General features: G+C 57.2%; 2 protein-coding genes across 2 annotated transcripts; one reads left to right on the top strand and one right to left on the bottom strand.

Moving 5' to 3' along the window:
- Nucleotides 1-173: 173 nt before the first annotated feature.
- LOC309446775 (uncharacterized protein) lies at nt 174-6,210 on the top strand (the record flags this gene model as incomplete). Its single annotated transcript, XM_082066823.1, has 15 exons — nt 174-530; nt 715-1,011; nt 1,717-2,416; nt 2,554-2,648; nt 2,777-2,868; nt 3,003-3,141; nt 3,306-3,497; nt 3,746-3,877; nt 4,081-4,158; nt 4,442-4,606; nt 4,758-4,879; nt 5,201-5,266; nt 5,378-5,516; nt 5,665-5,803; nt 6,086-6,210. The coding sequence occupies 15 exons, from the start codon at nt 174-176 to the stop codon at nt 6,208-6,210; spliced, it is 2,838 nt and encodes a 945-aa protein (XP_081922949.1).
- Nucleotides 6,211-17,147: 10,937 nt separating this feature from the next.
- LOC309446774 (coiled-coil domain-containing protein 42-like) lies at nt 17,148-21,885 on the bottom strand. Its single transcript, XM_082066822.1, has 6 exons — nt 21,700-21,885; nt 21,281-21,386; nt 19,962-20,162; nt 18,988-19,209; nt 17,786-17,944; nt 17,148-17,330 (listed from the first exon to the last, which is right to left on the bottom strand). Exons 1-6 carry the CDS (start codon nt 21,774-21,776, stop codon nt 17,187-17,189), a joined length of 909 nt encoding a protein of 302 aa, XP_081922948.1. The 5' UTR covers nt 21,777-21,885; the 3' UTR covers nt 17,148-17,186.
- Nucleotides 21,886-23,860: the final 1,975 nt, after the last annotated feature.

Raw genomic sequence — 23,860 nt, 5'->3', positions numbered from 1 at the left:
CATCACTTGGATTGCTTTTGGAACTTGGATCTGTTTGGTGACTGGATCACTTTCTGTGGCAAGAAGGAGGAGGAGAAAGGCTGCTGGCTGCCCATCCCTCCAACACCATCTCTGGACAGAAAAGCTCCCATCTTCCCACATCCAGTTCAGTGTTTTCGGGCAGAGCAGCAGCGATGGCCACACTCGGTCTGCTGGAGATGCTGAAAGCCGCCATCGGGACACCCCATTTGGGGGTTGTCGACTTGGTGGCACTGCACAAGTTGCTCGAGGCCATCATCGGGCAGCTGGGCCAGCAGGAGCTGTCTGTCCTGGAGCCAGGGCAGAGCCCAACCCCCAGCCTGGCAATGGACCAGGACAGCAAGGACCAGCCTGGCCAGGAGAAGGAGGAGGACGGAGCCCTGGGCACAGGGCAGCACCTCTGGAAACCAAAGGAGCAGCTGGAGGGGACCGGGAGCAACTCCGAGGTCCCCTCCATGGCCAAGGAGGCCATACCAAAAACAACAGAAGAGGAGGAGAGAGCCGTTTCCAAGGTAGATGCTCTTGCTGGTCCCTGGGTGCTCCCCCACGAGACGCCCCCTCCTCCGGGCTCCGCACTGCCGCCGTGCCGCCCTCAGCCCAAGGGCTGGGTTAAGCCCGAGCTCCCGCAGCAGAGCACAGTGGGGTCCAGGTCCCCAGGGACCCTCCCCTGGGCTCACCCCCCACCCGCTCTCCCAGAAAAGGGCTTCGCTCCAGGACCTGTGGGAGGAGCTCAACAAGTTCAAGGAGGCGCAGTCCGGCCTGGCCGAGGACATGCGGGAGATGAAGGAGGCGATGCAGGAGGCGCATTCCGGCCTGGAACAGGACATGCGGGCCATGCAGCAGGCCATGCAGGAGGCGCATTCTGGCCTGGAACAAGACATCCAGGAGATGAAGGAGGCGCATGTCGGCCTGGCAGAGGACATGCATGCCCTGCAGGAGGCACATTCCGGCCTGGCCGAGGACATCCAGGAGATCCAGGAGACGCTTGGCCTGGTGAGCGTCCCCTGGTGCCCCGGGAGGGAGCTGGGCCCTCGTCCCTCCCCGCTCCTGCTGCCCTGTCACACTGTGCCCGTGTCCCACGGCCATGGGTGTCACCAGCGTGAAGGGCAGCAGGAGGGAAGAGTGGGAAGGGTGTCCCAGGAGTTGCTAAGGCACTTTTGAACTAGAGAGCCCTCAAAACAGAACCATGGGAGGGGAAGGAGGGGAGATAAAGCTCAGCCCGTGCAATTCAGCCACGGCCCCCAGGCACAGCCCTGCCCAGCGTCCCTCTCTCTCCTGCCCCAGTTCACTTGGGGATACTCTTTAAATCCCACCCCCACACCTGAACGGGTGTCCCTCTCCTCGCCCAGCTCCAGGGGAAGCCCCAGGACGCTGCCGGGCTGCGCAGGGACAGGAGGCGGCTGCGTCCCCCGCTCCCTCGGGGACACCAGCCCTCCTGCCTCGGGGCACAGCCTGTGGGTTGGGGTGCTGGGCAGGGATGCTGGGGGTCCCATCCCTGGGGGTCCCATCCCTCCAGCTCCATGACCAGGCTGACCCCGTGATCCCTTTGCATTTGGGCTCTCATGTTGAACACGAGTTGGGCCCCGCAAGATGGTGATTTGGGGACAGGGACTGGGGACATGGCGGGGGGTTCTGGGGTCTGTCCTCACGGCTGCCCAGCTGCCGGTAAACCTGCTGCCCTTTGCCTCTTCTTCCCAGGAGGGCCAGTCTGCCCCCGCTGAGCCCACCCAGGTGGCCATGGACAGCCAGGCCAGGAGGAGCTCAGCACTGGGGCCGAAGCGACGTGGGACACAGCCTGGGATGCAGACCAGCAAGGGGACTGCAGGGTTTGGCTCCCCGGGGATGCAAGCAGGGACACAGGGGGAACCAGCGACCCCTGTGAAGTTATCAGGCGCTCCCTCTGATCACAGGAGGTCTATTGATGCTGGTGCCACCACCCCAGGGACACAGCCAGGATCCCCGGGCACCCAGGCCAGAACCTCCCTGGGGACACAAACAGGGGCCCTTGACACTGAGGCCAGCACCTCGGGGATGCAGCCAGGATCCCTGGGCACCCAGGCCACCACCCATCTGGGGACACAGCCAGGGGCCCCTGATGCCCAGGCCAGCACCTCGGGGATGCAGGCAGGATCACCCGGGACCCACACCACCACCCCTGGGGTGCAGCCTGGGTCCTCCAGCTCCCAAGCCACCATCCCAGGGGATGCCCAGGAGCCGGCCAAGCCCCGGGGCTCCACCAGCACCTCCAGCTATGAGTCGGAGATGCGGGAGGTTCTCTCCCAGGTTGGGCAGCTCGGCCACCTCTGTGCTGGTCTGAAGGAGCAGGTGGAGCAGCTTAAATCTACAAAAGCAGAAAATGCCGATCTTGAGACCGTGCGCCGGCTCTTCCCGAAGGGAGGTGAGAGCACGGGGGGGCTGGCGGGGGTTGTTTGGTGTGGGGACACCCTGGGCCAGGGGCTCGTCATGCTCAGAGCCTGGCCCCACGGGTGAGACCCCGTCACCGACAGCACATCCCCTTGCACCATGTCCCTCTAGGCCGGCAGAGCATCACCAGCATCCTGTCCGACCTCAAGAGCCAGGTGTCCTTCCTGCAGGACATGGCCAGGACCCTCCACAGGGAGGAGGAGAAGGTGAGCCGGCAGCAGTCCCCGAGGGGCTGCGGGGACGCCAGTTTGGGCAGGGAGGGGGCAGCCAAAGGGTCCCCGTGCCGGAATGACACAGGGGGCTGTGCCCTCACCGCCCCCACTGCCGTTCCCAGGTCAGGAAGGTGGAGGATGCTCCCAGAAAGACGAGGGGGGCTGGAGCCGGCAGGAAAGCAGACGGCAGCAGCCACATGACCCAACAGCCGCGGTAAAAGGATGGGAGAGGGTTTCCTACCCCGCAGGGCTGCGAGGGAGCCTGGGGTCTGGGAGCATCCCAGTTTGGGGGCCGAGGGACACCCCCAGGAAGGCTAAGCCTGCCCCTGCCCCCGTCTCGCTGGCCAGGCCCAAGGGACAGAAGGTCAAGGCAGAGCGGAAGGAGCTGGGGAAGCAGCAGGAGCCGACCCAGGCCGAGCTGGAACAGCTTGCGGCCGAATACGTGAATAAGTTGGTGGTGGAGACAGCGCAGCAGCTGCAGGCAGAGGTGAGGCCCGGGGGCAGCGCTCCCAGCCCCCGCTGGCTCGGGGGGAGTCCTGGCGGGGTCTCGGCCACGTCCCCTGGCTGGACGGGGCCATGGAGCCTCCACGGCACCTGGGCTTGTGGGCGGCATCCAGCCCGGCTCAGAGCTGATTCCTCCTCCCCTGCCAGCAGCCGGACGAGCCGAGGGCGACGGCGCAGAGCGGGGGACACGAGCACGCAGGGTGCCCCGTCTGCAACACGGACACCAGGGTGCTGCTGGGGAAGCTCCTCCAGCGCTGCGAGAAGCTCGAGGAGCAGCTGCAGTCCCTGGCCCAGAAGGCGGGTGGCAAGGTGGAGAGTTCTCCAAAGTGGAGGAGACAGGTAAGGAGATGTGGTGTAGGGGGCTTGAGCTGCCAGGACCCCCCAGGCATTTCTGCTTTGCTGTAACGTGGGGGAGCCCCTCGCTGCCCCCCTAATTGGCTTGTCGGAGTCAGCAGCACGGAAGGGAATTAAAGCCTTGGAGCAAATGTCCTGCTTGCACTGAGAGCCCGTGGCCACCAGCCAAAACACCCTGGGTCTGTCCCCGCGGGGCAGCCACCCCCTTGCTCAGCACCGCCTTGTCCTCTTAGTCCCTGCAGCAGGACGAGCAGCTCAAGTGCCTCCAGGCCAGCATCATGCAGCTCCAAAAGGACTATGAGAAGTTGAGCTCGGCCCTTGCAGACCTCCAGCAGGATCGCCAGCAGGAGCAGAATGACATCAAGGTAGGTGGCTGTAACCCGCAGGCAGAGCCCAGGCTGGGACCCCAAGGGGTCTGTCCCCCTGCCACCCTGCTCGCAGCCCTGCACAGCTTCCCGATGCCTTTCCTGGAGGGTTCTGATGGGGTGGGGAGGCAGGGGGTGCTCGGCTGGCCGGGGGGCAGCTCCGACCCTGCCGTGGCATCACGGGCTGCTGTCTGCCTTGGAAGGCTCTGTCCCAGGCCCTGGGGAGGCTCAAGAAGCAGAAAGCAGACAAGGAGGAGCTGCTGGTGCTGGGAATCAATGAGGTACTGGCTCGAGGGGCCCTGGTGCCAGCCAAGGGTGTCCCGGGCAGGGTGACAAACACCCCTTGTCCCTTGGGTGCCGGCTGGCAGAACCAGCCAGGGGGAGGGAGGATTTCCAGCCCGGCTGCGGGTCCCTTGCCAGGTCCCTCTGTGGCCCTGAGTCCCTTTGGCTGGTGGGACCAACCCCACGGGGGTGATGGGGTGAACGGGGCCACGTAGCCACTTCTCCCTCTCTGTTGTCCCTCCATCCTGTCCCCACCGCTCTCCTGCCTTTCCCTGTTGCTAGAAAGCAGACAAAGCCGCCCTGGCTGACAAAGTCAGTCGCAGCCAGCTTGAGGCGTGCGAGGAGCGGCTGAACAAGGTGATGGAGGAGGTGACGAGCCGGGTGACGGGCCAGGAGAAGGGCTGGCAGCAGTTCCAGAAAGAGCTGCAGAGACAGATGGACTGCAAGGTGAGGGCTCGTCCCCTCCACGCAGAACTGGCACCTTGGGCCTGGCAGCCTAAGGCAGCATCCTTGCGAGGGTCCCCCCTCCCGGCTGTGCCCCCGGGGACCGCCATGTCCCATCCTGGGGTAGATGGCTGAGGGTGTCACCCGTCCACAGCTGGACCGCCGGGAGCTGGGGGCGTTCCGGCAGCAGCAGGAGGAGCGGTGGAAGAGCCTCAGGGGGCAGCTCCGGGAGAAGGCGCTGCAGCCAGAGCGTGACGATGCCGCTGGGATTAGGAAGTGAGTGCGATGGGGACAGTGGTGGCTTTGGCAGTGCTGGCCCTGTCCCTGCTGGCTGTCCCAGCTCGTGCCGGTGTGGTACCCTGGCGTGGGAGCCATGTGGGCAGCGCCCCTGGGGACGCTGAGCAAGTGGCTGTGCCTTGTGCTCCTGCCAGCTGCAGCTTCCCAGCGATAGAGGCGGCACAATGAGGGGGCACGTGTGGGAGGAGCCCTCCTGAACCAGTCTTGGGGGGTGGGTGCAGAGGCTTTTTGTGGCAGGGGATGGTGTGCAGTGGGGCTGTGCCCCCCAGGAGCTCCCCAGCCCTTTTCTCCCCCCTCCAGGCAGCTGCTGCCTGGTTTCCATTGCCTGTCCTGTGACCGGCCCCTCAACATGCTGGCACCTGGACCGTGAGTAACTCCCTCCCGAACAGGGAGCACCCCCCGACCCCTCCCTGGCGTCGAGTGACACACGGGGTGCCACCTGCCGGGCACTGAGCACCCCCATGTCCTGTCCCACAGGGAGCGGACGGGCGAGTGCAGGTACCCCACTGTTCCGCGGAGCTGCGGGGGCCCACACACCCTCACGCCCCCGCGCTTCCAGCCCCAGCCGCCCAGCACCCCACGGCCGTCCCCATCCAGCGCCCGCAGCCCCAACAAGGTAGGGATGACGGAGGTGGGGAGGGGGATGCTGAGCCTGCGGGGGGGATCTGTGCCTCAGTTTCCCCAGGGAGAGCTGGCTGGGGGAGGGTTGCTGGGGGATGCAGAACGGGGCCCCGTGTTTGGGTCACACGCTCTCCCCTTCCCAGAAGGACGCGAGGCAGCTCTTGGGCCAGGACGGCACTGATGGGAACCAGCCGGACAAGCAGCTCTCCAGGATGGGGGGCTCTGAGCTGCCCACAACGCCAAGGGCCACCCCGGAGACCTCGACCTCGAGGAGCCGGCCAAGTATGGCCCTGTCAGGGCACCGGGGGCAGAGGACACCCTGCTGTCTGGGGGGACGGGTCTGTGCCCACAGCTGGGCGGGTGGGACGGGGGTCTGGGCTCTGGGCTGGGCTGTGGGGGCAGCACTGGCTGCTGGGGCAGCCGGTGCTCGTGGTGGAGCTGGAGGGAGCTGGGGGGACATGGGGGGTGGTGCTGGGCAGTGTGGGACAACAGCCTGTGTGCTTCAGGGTGGGGGCAGGACCCTGTTGGTGGGTGTCTGTGGCTGACCCTGCCCCTCGCCCCCAGGCACCCCCTCCTCGCTGCTATCGGCCGTGCTGCAGCATCGACCAGCCTCATCTCCCAGACGCTTCACCCTGGCACCGAAGCTGCTGCCGCACATCCAGCCCCCCCGCAGTGATTCAACCCCCTGACAGCCGGGCAGGACGGGGGTCCCGGCCCCGGTCCCACCGCCCCGGGCGCTGAGCAGGCAGCGGCTGCAATAAATGGCGATGGGCAACCAAGCGCCGGTGTGGTCTGAGTGGGGGTCCCTGGGGCAGGATGGCAGAAAGCCCCGCTGTGTTTGCTCTTTTCAGGAGAAAAATAAATGCTAAAGAGGCGCTTTGGGGGTGCCCAGGTGGATCCAGTGCTATCCAGGCCCCCCCCAAGAGGGAGCACGGGGAGCAAACCAGTGGGCACCAGGGCAGAGCCAGCAAAGGCCCATCCTGCACCCGGGTGGGGTGAGGTGTCCATGGGCTTCAGAAACACCCCCTGGCACTAACTGGGGGGACGGGGTGAGGGGGGAACCAGGGGGCTGTGCAAGAAGCCGGGCTGGCTGTTGGCAGCCGGAGGAGGGGAGCGCTTTGCTCTGGGTCGGGGGATCCAGAACTGGGGGGACGCAGCAGCTTCGTGCCCCCCCGGGGCGCCCACAGCCGCCCTGTCGCAGCACTTTGCGGCCGCAGGAAAGCACCGGGCAGGTCTAGTTGATGGGCGCTCTGGTCGTGCCCACAGCCCTCGGCTGACAGACGGGGCCCTCGTCTAATGAAACGGCTCGGACCAGAGAAGCTTCTAGAGCACTGACCATATACGGGCCCAGCTCGGAGTCCCTTGGGCTTTAAAGGAGCCCGTGGGAGCTGCTGTCAGTTCGTGTGCGGGGCTGTGGGCGGGGCGTTGTGCTCAGAGCGCGGGCCCTGCGGGAGCTCCCCGGGCAGAGCCCCCCCCGCCCGTGAGCGGGTGTGTCTGCTGGGGTCCCTCAGAGCCACCGGCTTTGGTGAGTGGGGATGTGCCTTTGGAACTGCCAAGGGGTGGGTGAGCACAGCTCGGGTTCAGCCAGGACTCCTCTGTGCCTTTAGTGTTTGTTATTCCCTCACCTTCCCTTTCGTGCCGAGCGGCCCGGGGCGGGGTGTGTGTGTGGGGGTGTGTGTGTGGGGGTGTGTGTGTCTGTGTGTGTGTGTGGGGGTGTGTGTGTGGGGGTGTGTGTGTGGGGGTGTGTGTGTGGGGGTGTGTGTGTGGGGGTGTGTGTGTGGGGGTGTGTGTGTGTGTGTCTGTGTGTGTGTGTGTGCTGAGGGAACACCTGGTACCCAGCAGCCTGCTCCGTGCTGCTGCTCCTTCTCGCTGCATTTATATACGATATACAAATGTAAAGAAAACGGGGGGGTGCGTGGGAGCAGGAGCGGCTGGGGGCTCCTGGGCCGGGCCTGCCGCCTGCAGCGCCTCACACCTTCCCGCTGCCATCGCGCCGCCGGAGCGGCCGCCATCTTTGGCGCGGGCAGTGAAGCCGCCGCTCTGAGGCCGTGCCTGGTACCGCCGGGGAGAAGGGGAGCTGGTCGCTGTGGGAGCCGCTCTGGGAAGCGGGCGGCGCACCCACCCCCGAGGAGGGAGAGTTAACGTCCTTCTGAGTCCTTCTCGGGTACCGGCGCCGTTCGGGCGGTGGCCGCTGAGGTGTCTGCCGCTGTGCGGGGAGAGCGCGGCCGCTGTGCCCTCAGTTGCGATGGCGGCGGGCGGGCTCTCGCGCGGACAGGACGGCGGCGCGCGGAGCGGCGCTGCAGCCCCTGGCGGAGCTCGCGGGGCTGCGTGAGGGGACGGGACCCCCCTCCAGCCTCGCTGCCCCACAGGGAACCCCCTTCCCCTCTTCCAAACGTTCCGTCCCCCCTCAACTCCCCCCCCCCCCCTTCCCAGCCAGAGCGAACCCGTTCTCTGCCCGGACACCCCATCTTGGGGTCACTTGTCCCCTGGTTCCTGAGGTTCCTCCGGGTGGGCGTGGGGGGGTTCGGGTCGGGCCGAGCCGAGGCCTGGCTCCCGGGGGATGCTCTGCAGGGAACACCCCCCGCCCCAGGAGCGCTGCTGCTCCGGTTTATTTTCGAATTTCCCGCCCCTACCACTGCCCCCAGCAGACTGCAGGTACCGAAGGTACCCGCCCGTAAGGGGCGGTATCACTGCAGGGAGTCAGAAAAGGATGCTGCAGGAGCTGGCGTTGCCTTATACATCCGTTTTTTCTCACTTCAGAGCTCCGCCGGGGCTGCAGGACTCTCTGGGCGTGATGATACATGGAAACAACTTTAGAACCTATAAAGTCATAAAACTTTACAACTCACAAGGTTATAAAGCAGGTATGTTTATTTCAACGTCGGGCGCAAGGGGGATCGTTCCACAATTCATGCACAACTTCCAACAATACGAGGTGTGTTTAAATATAGTAAGGTGTTACATATTCATAATGACCCCAGGAATGCCTGTACATATTCATAACCTTTCCCTGCTTCTCATTAAAATGAGTCCCAGGTAATCATTTCCATAGTCTCCTCCTTGACCCCTCCCTGTTACACCTGCGCAGTGCTGTCTGGTGGTCTTGAGGAGGGGTCTTTGGATGAAGGCTCCTTCAGCCTCATCACAGTGAACTTTTTACCTTTGGCTCATTATGTTGAATTGACTGGAACCCAAGCTGCCAAGTTGATTGAAACCAGACTGGTTCCCCCCTTTTGCTGTAAATCTTTGTTATCTCCTCTTCTCAAGTTTACAGCCAGCTGCCTTAAGTTTACATCTAGGTGCTGTAAACTTCTTACCTTGGCATTCGACGAGGTTCTGTTTTTTCTTAACATAATGGGTTACATAAAGCTCTAACATAGGCACCCTTAAAGTGTTAGTTAGTTAGTTCTCTCTACCAATTCCCCGCTTTTCAGGAAGGTTAGTAAATTCTTCTACTAATATGATGATTCCCTATTTAACATGTTCTCTGACCACAAGTAAGGCTACTTCTACATGAGAAGACTTATCTTTCTCCCTCCAAGAACAAACAAATTCTAATGTTGAACAAAACATTCGAGTTGCTCTTTTGGGGCAGCTGATGACCAGGTGGCTGGTGCCCCGGCAGAAATGGCATCTGTTGGGCTGCAGCGGGAGCTCGCGCTCTTTGGCATGGTGACCCCGCTCACTGCAGTTCTAGCACTTTTCTTTTGGGTTTCTTCTTCCCAATGCGGGAAGCACCACCCAGGCTGGTCCCCCCGAAGGACCAAAAGGTGATTGTGAAAAACAGAGATTTCCAGGTTGCACCCGGGTTACCCTCCGTGGTGTTTCACAGGCTTTCTTCACTCTAGAATGGTGAATCCAGGCATTCCGTTCTCTAATGTTGGTAGCAGTGAAGGATATCAGGGAGTCTTGAAATGGACCTTCCTATGATGGTTTCAAAGTTCCCTGAAAGACTTCACATACACATAAATAAATGTGGCCCTCAGTCAGAGGATCTAACAGCTGGAACTCCAAGCCTTGGTATAATTTTGTGTATCAATGTTCTAGTCACCTCCTAAGCTTTTGCTGTCCTGGTAGGGAATGCTTCTGGCCAACCTGAAAAAACAGCAGTTAATACCAACAAATATCGGTACCTCCCTTTTCCTGGGAGTTCTGAACAATCATTGTGGTCCAGGCCCATTCCCTTTCCCAATTAGACCCATTTCTAGCTTGGGCATGTTTTTGGGATTAGTCTGGAGGCAAAGATCACACTGCTGTCACCTGTTCTACAGTGATAGACAAATCTCTAGCTCCTGTTTCCCTAACCAAATGTTTGCATAGTGGTTCTACTCCCCAAAGTCCCTTCTTTTGTTCTTCCCTTACTAAAGGCCAAACCAGATGAGAGGGGACAACAAGTTTTCCTTGCGGGGTGTGAACCCACCCTTCCTTATGATATGATTCCTCTAAACCTACGATGAGTTTCGATTCTCTTTAGTACTCTCTGGCTTACCTGTTAAAGAGACCTGCCCGCCAAGGACTAGAGCACTTTCTGTTTTTACCTTGTGCTGAGCCGTTTGGTTTGCCCCTCTGTCCGCCAGCCTTTTCTGATTCCGAGCTCATTTTCTGCTGTGCCTTAATATGCATGATTGCCATTTTCTTAGGAAGTTGAACGGCTTCCAGTAGTTTCAGTATCTCTTCCACATGTTCGATATGTTTGCCTCGAGAGTTCAAAAGTCCCTTTTCTTTCCAAATTGCTCTGTGCACATGCACAACCCTGAAAGCATCCTTGGAGTCAGTATAGATGCTAACAGTTTTACCTTGAGCTAGTTCCAGAGCAGAGGAAGGGCAATTATTTCTGCCTTTTGCGCGAAAGGATTTTGAGGCAAAGGCCCAGGTCACCTCACGGCTCGCTGCTTCCGTCCATCAACCAGTTTCAGTGTTTTCAGTAGGAATGTCTTTTAGATCTGGTTGATTGGATGATGTTGCTTCGATGGTCTCCAGGCAGTCATGATGAACTGGTTCTCCAAAGTTACCACTGAGGAAAGAAGCTGGGTTGACAATGTTAGTGACAATAATTTCTACAGCATCTTGTTAGACACTGTGGGGGATACTAGCACAGCCATTTTCTGACCCATGGCAGATCTCTGGACCTCCTGTATATTCAGTACCACTGCAGCAACTGCCCGCAGGCATCCAGGCCACCCCTTTGCAGCTGCGTCTAACTGGAGAAATAGGCCACTGCTTGTCGATATGGGCCAAGATCCTGTGCCAGTGTACTCAAGGGTATTCCCTGTTTCTTGTGAGAGAATAGGGAAAATGGTTTACTCACATCTGGGAGTCCTAGAGCAGGGGCTGACATCAAAGCCTTTTTAAGTCCTTAAAGGCTTGTGTGGCTTCCTTATTCCATTGCAGGTGTTTCTGGTCCACAGGGTCCAGCTCATGCACGTCTCCTTGGTTCTAGTAGTGATTAAAATGTCATCCACGTACTGTGGCTGTGTACACATACGCAGGCACATCGCAGGAAGAGCCAGAGGCCACGGATGCATTTGCAAAGAGCAAGTTTTACTTTAGTTCCCTCTCTACTGGGGATCTCCGAAGCCACACCTGAGCTCCCAGCAGAGGTGACAGCAGCGGGGACGCAGGCGCTGGTCAGTCCAGCCCTGCTGGAAGGTCACTGGGCCTGCTGAGCTCGCCTGTATTTCACGGCTTCAGGCAGGCACAGCCTCCCGCTCTTTCTCACAGCAAAGCAGGAATCTCAGCCATAGTCATGAGGTGCCTGGAGTTTCTCACAGGCCTGTGTTATCTAACACAGAGGTTCTGCTCGTCAAGCACACAAGGTCAGTAAAACAATTAGTGTGATGTGTGTGCTTTTTCTACAAACAGGTGCAAGTCGCTTGAGCGTATTTACATTTAAACAACCTCCTTGCCAAATCTTCCACTATATTGCCATACAGTAGCATCTGTCCCTCATCAGATGGGGCTTCCCAGGATTCAAAATCTTTAGCAAGCTGATTTCTAAATACTGTCGGGCTATTGTTGAATCCTTGTGGCAACACCATCCATGTGAGCTGGGTTTGACATTTATTTTTAGGGTTCTCTCATTCAAATGCAGGTATTGTCTGGCTAGCTTCATGGAGAGGGAGGCAAAAGAAAGCATCTTTTAAATCTAAAATGATAAACCAAGTCAAATGAGGTGTTAGTACTGTCAGAAGGGTGTATGGGTCTGCTACCGCTGGGTAGAGGTCCTCAGTTATTTTGTTTATAGCTCATAAGTCCTGAAGCACCCAATATGACCCGTCTGGCTTGCGGACAGGCAACAAAGGGGTGTTATAACTCGACTCACATTCCTTTAATAACCCGGTTTGCAGGAATTTCTCTGTTAGTGGCCGAATTCCTACTTCTGAACCTGGGTCAGAAAGTGGATATCTAAGGGGAAATCCGGGTGCTCTGTGCGCGTTACACAAACCAAGCAGCGCAGCAGGAACGGGCCAGGCGGCGACTGCCCCCCCGCTTCATCCCCTGCGGGCGGCACCCGGAGGAGAGGAGCTGCAGCTCCAGCTCCAGCAGCCGCCGCTCTCCCCCCCGACACCTTTTTCCGCCGCTTTGGCAGCCACTCAGCTTTTTACTTCTTTTCTTCTGGCCGCAGCTTATGGAGGGGGAGCTGCCGGGCCTGGACTTCATGTTCAAACTTCACAGCACAGGCTTGGGCTCCTCTTGCCCTTTTTCTCCATTTAATTCCTGCCCACCTAAGACCCTCAGGAGTCCGGCAAGCCTTATAATCTTCCAGTAAGCTCAACATCAGGGAGCAGTCCAGGCCTGACTTGACCCGGGATGCCATGACCCACTGCCGGAGAACGCGGCACAGAGCGATCAGTCCTCCTTTAGAGCCTCCGGCTCCTATCCCCCCACAAACCGCTTCTCACAGAATATCGCACTTCTGACACCAAATAAACTGTCCCCTCCCAACAGGTGGGATGAGGGATGAGTTAACTCTTTGTTTCTCCTTATCTCTTTGAGTTTTTCTAGTTTCTTTCTTATATCTCCCCAGGACTTAGTTACAAACTGGGGGGTCCACTCCTTGACTCCATTTATCCTTTGCTTTTTCCTTGGGTGAACTTCTCTTCATCCCAGAATTCTAGCATGATTTCCCCCCCGAAGAGACTGTTGGGGGGTCCGAAATTCTAACATGATCCCCCACCCCGCAAGGGACGGTCAGGGGGGTACCTCCCTTTGTTCTACAAAATAGCACATCTTAGTTCTGCAAGACAGCATACCTCTGTTCTACATCCTCTTTTCTTGTTTTACTTCTTAATAAGTTTCTTTCTGTTGATTATCCAAGGACAAATCCTTGCCATCCGACACGTACGCTGGGTTGTGCAAGTAGGACTGGAAAAGTACTGAGTGCCCTGTTTCTTCAAGCATATTCTCTACAGCGTCACTTGGTGATTTTGAGGAGGGGTCTTTGGATAAAGGCTCCTTCAGCTTCGTCACAGTGAACTTTTTACCTTTGGCTCATTACGATGAATTGGCTGGAACCCAAGCTGCCAAGTCGACCAAAATCAGACTGGCGCCCCCTTTTTGCTGTAAATCTTGGCTGTCTTGTCTCCTCAAGGTTACAGCTGGTGCTGTAAAACTTCTTATCTCGGCATTCGATGAGGTTCTGTTTTTTTTTCTTAACTGGTTACATACAGCTCTAAACTAGATATTCATTATGTGGCTTAAAGTGTTAGTTCGTTAGAAGGCCCTTATAATGTGGTTGGTTAACCCTTAAAATGTTAGTTCCCTCTATCAATATAACTTCATAAGCAAGTTTCATAACTTTTTACATAGAACGTAACCAGCTTTTCCTTTTTCCAGGTTCAGAGCCCGTGCCTCATTTGGTTAGATCTGTAAACACTGAACATCTCCTTAGCAGGAATCACAACTGCATTTCTCACAGTCACGTGCAGCTCTAGTGCCCTTCACGCCAGAACCTGGGCCACATGTGGCAGCGATGGGGGGGCTGTAAGACCCTAAAGCCCATGGCAAGCACAGCTGAAGCTGCACGGCTGCCCTGGACAGCTCTTGCTGCTCCCCCATGAGACGCCCCCTCCTCTGGGCTCCGCGCTGCTATCGTGCTGCCCTCAGACCTGCGAGAAGATGAGCAAGTTTAAGGAGGTGCATTCCAGCCGGGCAGAGGACATGCATGCAATGCAGGAGGCACATTCCAGCCTGGGGAGGACATCCGGGAGATCCAGGAGATGCATGGCCTGGTGAGGACAGGGCTTCCCTCCAGGATCTGTGGGAGGAGATGAGCAAGTTTAAGGAGGTGCAGTCTGGCCTGGCAGACGACATGCGGGCCATGCAGAAGGCGCGTTCTGGCACCGCAGAGGACATCCAGGAGATGAAGGAGATGCTTGGCCTGGTGAGTGTCCCCTGGTGCCCCGGGAGGGAGCTGGGCCCTCGTCCCTCCCCGGTTCTCTCCCTGTCACGCTGTGCCCGTGCCCCACGGCCATGGGTGTCACCAGCGTGAAGGGCAGCAGGAGGGAAGAGTGGGAAGGGTGTCCCAGGAGTTGCTAAGGCACTTTTGAACTAGAGAGCCCCCAAAACAGAACCATGGGAGGGGAAGGAGGGGAGATAAAGCTCTGCCCGTGCAATTCAGCCACGGCCCCCAGGCACAGCCCTGCCCAGCGTCCCTCTGCCTCCTGCCCCAGTTCATTTGGGGTCCCGGGCCAGGGCTTTGGGAGTGGGGGCTCCCCTGAGAATCTCACTGGAAGATTTTTCTAGGGTGGGGGGCACACACTGCTGGGGAGGGCACTGGCCCTTGAGAGCCTCTAGATGGTCTTTTCTCCTCTAATTTTTTAAAAATATATATCTAATATCTATCTTTGTTTTGCTAGGAAGAACCTGTCCATGCCCAGGGCTATGCTGGAGGTGGTTCAGCTTGGTGTGGTGGAAGCAGATCAGCACAGCTCCTGCCTGGTTGGACCAATGCATCTCATTGTCTTTATGTCCCATGCTGAAAGTTCCTCAAGAGCTCAGCTCAGGCATCCAGATAAGAGGCAAGTCTCCAAAATGGCCAGTGCTCAGTGTCCAAAGGACTTCAGGAAACCTGACTCATCAGTCTGTCCTCTCCATAAGCCCAGCCTGAAGACAGCCATGTCCTCAGGCCATCACCCACCAAGTGTCAGGCTCAGAGCTGCAGCCCCTGTCTTCCTCAGGGACTGGGCAGAGCTGCTCCTCTCCCAGTAGCTCCCATCAGCTCCCACCAGCTGCCACCAGTGAGATGCATCAAAATGAGGGGCAGCTGTGGGTGGAAGGAGCAGGGGCAGCTGAGTCACCTCTCAGGACAGGTGTAAATGCTCCCAGTCCCTCTGAATATGTCAGTGCCGAGACGAGATGCAAGGGCACAAACGCCCATTTTTTCTGCTCGGATGAGTCCTGAGTTGACTTTTCCAGCGCAGGCAGCAGCTCTCGGTTTCATCACTGGTGCTTCTATGAGACATTTACCAACCTCTGGGACCCCTGAGGGCCACAGCAAAGTTCAGTTTCTCCTGCTTGTTTGGTTTCTCTTTTCTGCTGCTGTGCGTTGGGTCTGACAGAACAGCAAGGAAGGCATCTGAGGATGCTGCTGGCTGGGGAGCAGAGGCTTTCAGATCCAGCCCTGGCACAGAGAGCTGCTGTCCCCAAGGAGGTGACACGCTCCTCATGAGGCCGGTCCCTTGAGACCTGCCTCGTGCCTGCAGACCAGCGTGGAAATCACTGGACACAGCCATAGAAACAGAGAATCATAGAACCAAAGAATGCCCTGAGTTGGAAGAGACCCACAGGGGTCACTGAGTCCACCTCCTGTCCCTGACCAGGACAACTCCAGAATTCACGCCACGTGTCTGAGGGCGTTGTCCAGTCGCTTCTTGGATATTTTCACTCTTGGGGCCGTGACACCTCCCTGGGGAGCCTGTTCAGTGTCCAGCACCTCTGGGTGAAGAACCTTTTCCTCATGTCCAACCTGACCTTCCGCTGGCCCATCTTCTGCCGTTCCCTGGGCTCTGTTACTGGTCACTAGAGGCATCAGCTGAACCTCTCTGCTCTTGCTCGTGTACCACGGGGCTGCATCCCATCGGCGGGGACATCCTCCTGCCTGCTTTGCTGGCACCTCAGTGCCTTCCCTTGAGGAGCAGCCCACTCTGCCCCTCCCTGGCAGTTATTATCCCCACTTTACAGACTGAATACAGTGTAATCATTAAAGTGTAGGCACATGGTGGCTGCAGAAAGTTGCATCAGCCTTTACTTTTCCTGGCCAGCTGAAATGCAAACTGTCACTCATCTCCCACTGCTCCGGGGATCTATTCAGAAGAACACGAGACATGTCGTGGCCCACACTGCACTTACATGTCAAGGTTTCAGAAAGAAATGAGCTCTGCTTCCACATATAGCAGCTGAGAAACAATTACTGCCCTTGCCTCTGCAACAAAGGTTTTCACTATTGTTTTCTTCTGCACGGGCATCACACTGCACAGGGTCATTTTTCTGCTGATGGGTGGTAACTCGCTGAGCTTCAGTGGCCCAACATGGGGCTGAGCTCAAGAGGCTTGAGGGAAATTGGGTTTCCAGGATGACTTCTTGCTGAGGCCTGAACCAAAGTACCGTGTTTCTAATTGACTTTATTCCTATCAATTCGAGCCTGTAGAGAAAGTGACAGCAAAGACACAGAGGGAATGTCCTCAGTTGACTCTGCACCCAGTGCTCCCACCCTGAACTCCCCCTTCCTCTGCTGCCCCACCGAGCAGCAGCACCAGCCCTGCAGTACATCTCTTTTCCTTGTCGCTCACGAAAGCGCAGATTTGGGGAAGGGAGGGGATTAATCTGTGTCTTCCTCACTCTCAAAGGGATCAGGTGCCTGAGCAGCCTCCAGGCATTATAAACACAGACCAGCTGCACTCAGACTTTCCTGGAGGATGCATTAGCTGAATCCACTTCTCTGGGCTCAGGACAGGAAAAACCACTGGAGAGAAGGGAGCAAGTATGTGATCAATGGTCTCTTTGATGCACAAATCTGTAAGCTTATGTCATTGCATCTTTGGTTCATTCAAATGTCCTCCCTAACAGACTCTGAGCCCAGCCTGAACTCCACAGTGCGACTCCAGAGCCGTTTTTAGGCCTCTTGTTCTGCATTCGTCAGGTCAGCACTCACCATGAACAGCCACATGCTTGGTGCACCCGCCTGGCTGGTTCATCCTTCACCTATATCCATTCTCCACACTTTCCAACATCCTGACGGGGAAGGTGAGTTTCAGTACGCAGCACATGGCTGTGCAGCAAAATCCACATCTGTAGATGTGCTGGGTGTGGTGGTGGAAGATCTCTGAAGCTCTTCCAAAGCACCAGCCCCCACCCTGCTGTGACGTCCCTCTTAAACATCTCAGAGCTTAGTCTGGGTGGAAGGTCCGAATGTGAACACCAGCACTAATGCTGATTTGAAACTCTACTCCTCTACTCTACTATTTTGCCTGCTTTGCTGGGATACTGTCCCCTGCAACCAGAATCCCACCTGCCAGAAAAGGCACCCCATGGCCTCTGGGGTGAAGATGCTCTGATGCTTCCAACCCTCCCAGGAAACAGACACTTCAAAATCTTTGGTTATTTTAATAGTATAAAGGGACTCAGCAACTGGGCAGGACAAAAGAGCTAGGAAGGTTTTGAACCTTCACGGACGTAACACAACACCCATAGGGCTCTCTGTCCTCCTCTTGCCCTTAATGCTCGTGCTTAGCTGCTCGCCGGTGGCTCTCCATGTCCTTCGTTTCACCTCCGTAACGATGTCTTTGAGGTCTAGGACAGACTGCTGAATCTAAGGTAGGGAAGAGAGATGGTAGAGGTCAGAGCAGGGCTGGGAACAGGGGGCAGAGAGGAGCCCATTGGCCCTTTTGGAGTGCAAATTTCACCAACCAAAGTGAGCAGGAGGATAAAGGCAATTGCCCTGCTGGATCTGCACCACCAGAATGGGCTTTTACAGGTGAGTCAGAGGGGTGAATGAAGCCAGACTGTGGCCATGGGTGGATCTGCACCCCCTGCCCCAGCCTGCCCAGCTCCCAACAGGCACCCAGCCCCTGCTCTGCCTCCCGGGATGAGACAGGTTTGCCTGGTGTCCTCCGCCCATTCCCCGTGCCCAAGAGACAGCCCAGGTGGAACGGAAAGTGTCTGTTGGGCACCTTGATTTCTCTGGGCTTTCCCCTCCCTTTGGGCAGCTGAGGGTCATTACTGCTCCTCTTTCTGGGCAGGGAGGGGGGTCTGGCTTGGCTCTACCATGTCCAGCTGTCTGAGGCTGTCATCCTCCGGCACATTCACTTTTGCTTTCAGCTCCGTGTTCACGCACTGGAAGAGGCTGTGGATGGCCATCTTCATAGTCGTCAGCATGAGGCCATTCTCGGCATTCCTGTTCTGGATGTCGGCCCAGCGAGCAGTCTGAGGAGGGGAGGAGAAGGAGAAGGAGAAGGAGAAGAAGGAGGAGAGACACACAGCATGGTGATATATCCCAGCAAAGATGCTGCTTCAGTGCTGGAGACCCTGGCTTCCACACTCCTTTGTTTTGCTAGGAAGAACCTGTCCTTGCCCAGGGCTATGCTGGAGGTGGTTCAGCTTGGTGTGGTGGAAGCAGATCCAGGAGCTACCACAGCTGCTCCTCGAGCAGCCCCATCTCTCTGCCAGCTCCTGCACTCCTCATTCTAGCGGGTCCTCCAGATACCCCGATAGTTGACACCCTGGGGGCAGCACATCCCACCACCACCCGCCCGGACCAGGCGCTTTCCAGCTTTGCCTGGTGGGACTCAACTCCTGCAGCTGGGAGTATCCAGGAAGGGAATTTGGCAAGGCCCCCTCAGAGTGATGCAGAGGGAACAGAGGCCAGCAGGGCTGAGGGCATTTCTACACATTGATGTGCCTTGTTACAGCCCAGATGACCACCAGTTTGGTCATTTTTGGACTGGTAAGGCGGGAGGAGAAGGGCCGAGCCCTGGTGTGCAGGTGCTGTGCAAAGGATGAAAACAAATAAAAAATCAGCAAAACCAGCTTCACTCTGAGGCCCGAGCCATGAACAGTGGAGACCACGAGATGTTCCACACTGAAGCCCCATTACAGGGATGATGCTGCAAGGAATGGTGAATGGAAATGAGTCTGACCGGGCTACACAAACCCAACAGGCATGTGATGGAGCATGCTCGGGTTTTGTGCCAAGGCAAACCTCCCCCAAGCCTGGGTAGCAGATCTCCTTTGACTGTGAGTTCAAACAAGAAGGGAAAGATCCCGGTGGTTTTGTGAGGGCCTTGTTTTAACCCCTGACATAACCTGCTCCAGGCCTGTATGTCATTTGTCCTTCTGCAGCCCCCTGCAGGGATGAAATGAGGCATCGCCTCCAATTACAAAGTCTGCTACTGTGCCTTGCCATGACCCTGTGGCTTAACACAGCCAGGCCTTGGAGATCTTCCCCTGCCCATCCCGCAGTTCCTCACCCAGAAGCGGACATCACTTTGAGCCTGCGCAAAACGTTGTTGGAGCTGCTCCAGCTCATTTTGGTACTGCAGGGTCTCGGCTTCTTTCTCTGCCTCGTACTGATCCAGGAGCACCTCGGTTTGCTTAATCATTTCCTTGTCCTTCTCTTGTGACTGCTGCAGGTCCTTGCGCGTCCTCAGCAGCAGCTTGTAGCGGGAAATGACGTCCTGGATGTCCTCAAACTGCAGCACAAGGATCCTGGGTTTAGTAATCCCCCTGCCCTCCCCTCATGACTGCAAGTCTCATGCTGTTTGGCACCCTGTCCTGACCAGGGACAACACCCCCCTCAGCTGAAAGATCTTCCCCTCTTGGCGAGCCTGTTGCCCCAGCTGGTTTGTGAGCGTTGCCACATTCCCTGTTTGATGACACCCCATTGTGCCGGTCCCAGAGCTGCCACTGCCAGCAGCAAGGGGAGATGTTGAACCACTGCCCAGGTGAGAAGTGCTCTGAGAGGAAACAAAGCACAACTGCAGCTGCCAGCGCCAGGTCACCCAGCCATGGGAGGGGGGCAGCCGGACCGCAGGAGTGTGAGCGATGCAGGGAGGGACGCCCGGACACCCTTGAGAGAGCCACAGCTTTTCTGACAGCTGCCTGGGCTCCCATTCTCGGGCAGCTTTGCACTTGCCCCAAACCATCCATGTCACATGAAACAGTGACACAAAGGGGTCCCCATTCCCCTCAGCTCTGTGCCTTTCCCCCTTCTAACACTTTTTCTTTGGTTTTCTCAAGCCTTCATCTTCTCTGCTTTTCCTCCCCTCACTCTGGTCCCCTTGGCTCACCTCGCTTGCAGGGAACCTCCTCCCATCCCACCTGAGGTCTCTGGGTTTGACCAGGTGTCGTGATTTCCCTGCACTTGCCTTATCTCCTCCAGGTTTAACATCCGCATAAAGCCCTCCCTGAGGCCATGATCTGTCTCTCTCATGTCCAGACTCACCTTTGGTGAGATCTTCACCACCTCCTCCAGGTATTTTTTGAAGATGGAGTACTTCTGCATTTCCTTGGTCAGCTTCTCGTGTTCCTTTTTCAGGGCTTCCAGTTTCTTCTTAGCCCTCAAAAGCTCCATCTCCTTTTGTGTTTTCTGCTCTCTTTCTCTCACGGCTTTCTTCAGAGCTTGGACTCGCAGCTTATCATCTTCCTAGTGATGTTTCCCCCACCAATACACACACAGAGAGAAGGAAAGGAAGGCAAGGGAAGATGGAGCTGGGTCAGCCAGCAGCACTGGGAGGAGAAACACTGACAGGGGACAGACCAGTGCTGCAGCACCCCTGGGAACATCCTCACTCCCTGTTTAACGTGGTGTGGTACAGGCCCGCCCTGAAACTTTGCTTCCAGAGCTCCAAAATGCAGACTCTGGAGCAAACTGTTATCAGGGAGAGAAGAATCCTGAGAGTTTGCACTGTGACGGATACGGCCTCGCCTCAAAGTTCACCTCTGGAGCTCAAGACACAGACTCCGCAGTGAACGGTTATCAGGGTACAGGCTCCTGGAGAGAAGGTCAGCAGCATTCGGCTTGACATATTTCCCCAGGCAGTAAATAACAGAGTGAACCTGCCACCGAACTCTTTCAAGTCGCACTTCTCTTTGAGAAATCTAAGCATTGTTCTGCAGTAAGCAGAACCCTAAATTACTCCCCCACGCCACATGGCCACCCCTCTTGCACTGACCCTTTGCTCTTGGAGACAGGCACCTGGGACAGAACTCTGATTTTCAGACCTACTGGGATCTGCCCTTGGGAGTCACCTGCGTGTCAACAGTGGGGACAGGCTGAGATCCTCCTTGGGGGATGTTTGGGGCCCTCAGGAGATCACACTGGTACTGGACAAGCTCTCTGCTGCCCAAGCGCTATCAGGGCTTTCCGCATCTGTAGCACAAACCCCCATGCCCTGCCAGTCCTGTTCCTCACCCCTCCAGGCTCAGGGGAGGCTCGGACACAAGTGCTGGCCCGAGACAGTCTCCCAGGGGAGGGGAGAAGGTGGCGCTGTGGCTCAGGGTCACGTCAGAGGAGCTGATCAGGGCCAGGCGTACCTTTAACCTCCTCATAGATTTCTCCATGTAGGTTTTCAGCTGGTCCTCCTTGGCATGGAGTTCCCTCCACCGCTGGGCCATGTCGGCCATCTTCTCCTTGAAGGCCTGGCAGCACCAGAGCGAGCGTGACGTGGCCGCCCGCCCCTAGAGCCACTCACCTGCCCATTGCTGCCCTCCAAAAAACCACAACACCCCTACCATGCCCCAGCACCCTCCCACCTTTCTCACCTCTTGCTTCTCCTCCAGAGCCTTTTGCACCTGCTTGGCTTCTTTCCTCTTCTCCTGGAGGCGAATAAATGGAGACAGGGAGCCCTCCTCTGTCAGCCTGTGCTTCCTGCCACAGAAGTTTCCACCAAGGTTACACGTTGGGTCTGGTGCCTGGGCAGGGTCTGGACTGTGTCCAGAGTGGGATGACGGGCCAGAGCAACCCAGCACCATCTCAGATCCCGTCTGGCAGCGTGGCATCCCCAGCAGGGAACGCTCTGACAGAGCAAGGGGGGCACAGGAGGAACAGGGTGGGGAAGGGAGGGAGGAGAGGAGGCTGAAGTGCTGGAGATCGGGGAGTTTGCCACCGTGGGGGAAGGAGGGATGGAGGAAACAGGAGAAGAGGATGGAGGGCATGGAGGTGGGTGGAGGAGTCCCCTCACCTGAGCAAGGGCAGGAGGTTCTGCCTGTACTGCTTGAGGAAATAGGCCGGCAGGTCCTCTTCGCCTTTGGCGGCCATCGCTTCAGCCACCAGCAGGGCCAGAAAACCCAGGTCGTCCAAAAGCAATCCGAGTGATGAAAGTGATCCAGTCACCAAACAGATCCAAGTTCCGAAAGTGATCAAACCACCAAAAGCGGTTCAACCACCAGAAGAGGTTCAACCACCAAAAGTGATCCCACCACCAAAAGTGATGCAACACCAGTAGCGATCCCACCACCAGAAGTGGTTCAACCACCAGTAGCGATCCCACCACCAGAAGAGGTTCAACCACCAAAAGTGATCCCACCACCAAAAGTGATGCAACCACCAGTAGCGATCCCACCACCAGAAGTGGTTCAACCACCAGTAGCGATCCCACCACCAGAAGCGGTTTAACCACCAAAAGCGATCCCACCACCAAAAGTGATGCAACCACCAAAAGCGATCCCACCACCAAAAGTGATGCAACCACCAAGAGCGATCCCACCACCGAAAGCGATCCAACTGCCAAAATGAGTCCACCACCACAGTGATCCCACCACGGCAAGTGATCCCACCACGGCCAGTGACCAAATGGGCGAGGGGCACAGGTGACAGGGGACAATATAGTGTCTCTGTTGCCCGGCAACAGCCGCCCCAGGAGCCAGCGGGCGCCGCCCTGGTCCTTTGTGATGAATCATCCACGGGATGGGAGATGCTGAGGGTCCCTCCTGCCTTTCCCACTTTACCACCTACAGTGCAGCTGGTGACACCTCAAATGTTGTGGCAGGTCACTGCAGCCCGTGCCCAGATTCAAAATACAATCGCACAGGTCATGGGGAATGAAATCTCATTTCACTGAATTAAATACCCTCACTTTTAACTGCAGAGAGAATGGCTTTATCCGTGTTGTGCACTAAATCAAACTCTCCCGACGTTTCACCCTTTCCTTTCCCCATGGCACAGTTGGCCTCGGAGGCGATTCCCCTTGGTGGCAGATGTGCAGTGACTGGCTCACGAGTGCACCAGCACCTGGGAACCGGGGCTGAAAACAAGGTCAAGGTGCCTGGTTTAGGATGCCTTTCCCCGCGGTTCATCAAGCAGAAGGATGTCATTTGAGAGGGAGCTGTTCTGAAGGGATTTCTTCTGCCTCTCTTGACCGTTGGCACGAGCCAGCGGCTGCTGACCAGGAAATGTGCTCATCGCTTGCTCCCTCATCAACACTGTCCTGGCCTTTGCAGCTATAAAGACATAAACCAGAGTATGTTTCCTGTCACTGTGCAAGAAGGTGGTTCAAATGCAAAGGCTGATCTTGCCTGTGAGCAGCACGAACTGCTCTAGAGACAGCTCTTTGCTGGGGCTGAAGCTGCAAGAGAGGTTCTCCAGCTGGCACGGCTGCCCCCCTTTTGAAACACGGGCAATCTTTTGCTGGCATTCCCGTCCCTCAGCCTGATGGCTCGGACATCTCCCCTGATGCTTCAGAAACGGTGCTGCTGGCTACACAGCCATTGCAAGATCCGTTTGCACTGAGAACTGAAGTTGCTCCATAGCTGAAAGGGAGACCCCAACACAGAAAGCAGGGCTGCCATGATTCCTCTGAGAGTGAACCCCACATCCCAAAGAAAGCCGGTCCTTAGAGATGGCCAAGTTTGGAGCAGCGCTGTCACACGTGAGCTGCGAGTCACACAAGGAAGAGTTCCAGAGGACGGAGCGTGTCCCCAGATGGTCTTTGCCAGCGCTGACTGAGGAAGAGGCGTCCTGTCCAGGGACCTCTGCACAGACATCTCCAGGCAGAGCAAGACACTGGGGGGCAACAGCCCCTCTCACACCCCAGTTTTGCACCCCAAGTGGCCGCACTGCAATGGGCAAGCCTTCATCCGGGCCAGAGATGCTGGATCCAGAAGCCATGGCTTGCTCCTGGGAGGGTCTTTTTGTGTCAGAACCTCCTGTGTTTCGCCACGCATTTTTCACTGTCAATGACTTTCATTTCTCTTCCCTCTACGCTCTCCTCCGGTTTTGCCGTGGAGAGCAGATGCCAACAGTCTATTCCAGCCTTACGGGATCCTGCAGACTTCTCCTTTGCTGTCTGTGGCGCTGGTGATTGCCTTCTGCTGCCCCTGGTTCATGTTGAAGACTCATTCCTG

This window comes from Streptopelia decaocto (genome assembly GCF_964273445.1).
Source record: "Streptopelia decaocto genome assembly, chromosome: 16".
In the NCBI taxonomy this organism is placed as follows: domain Eukaryota; kingdom Metazoa; phylum Chordata; class Aves; order Columbiformes; family Columbidae; genus Streptopelia; species Streptopelia decaocto.
This window is presented reverse-complemented; position numbering and strand designations above follow the sequence as displayed.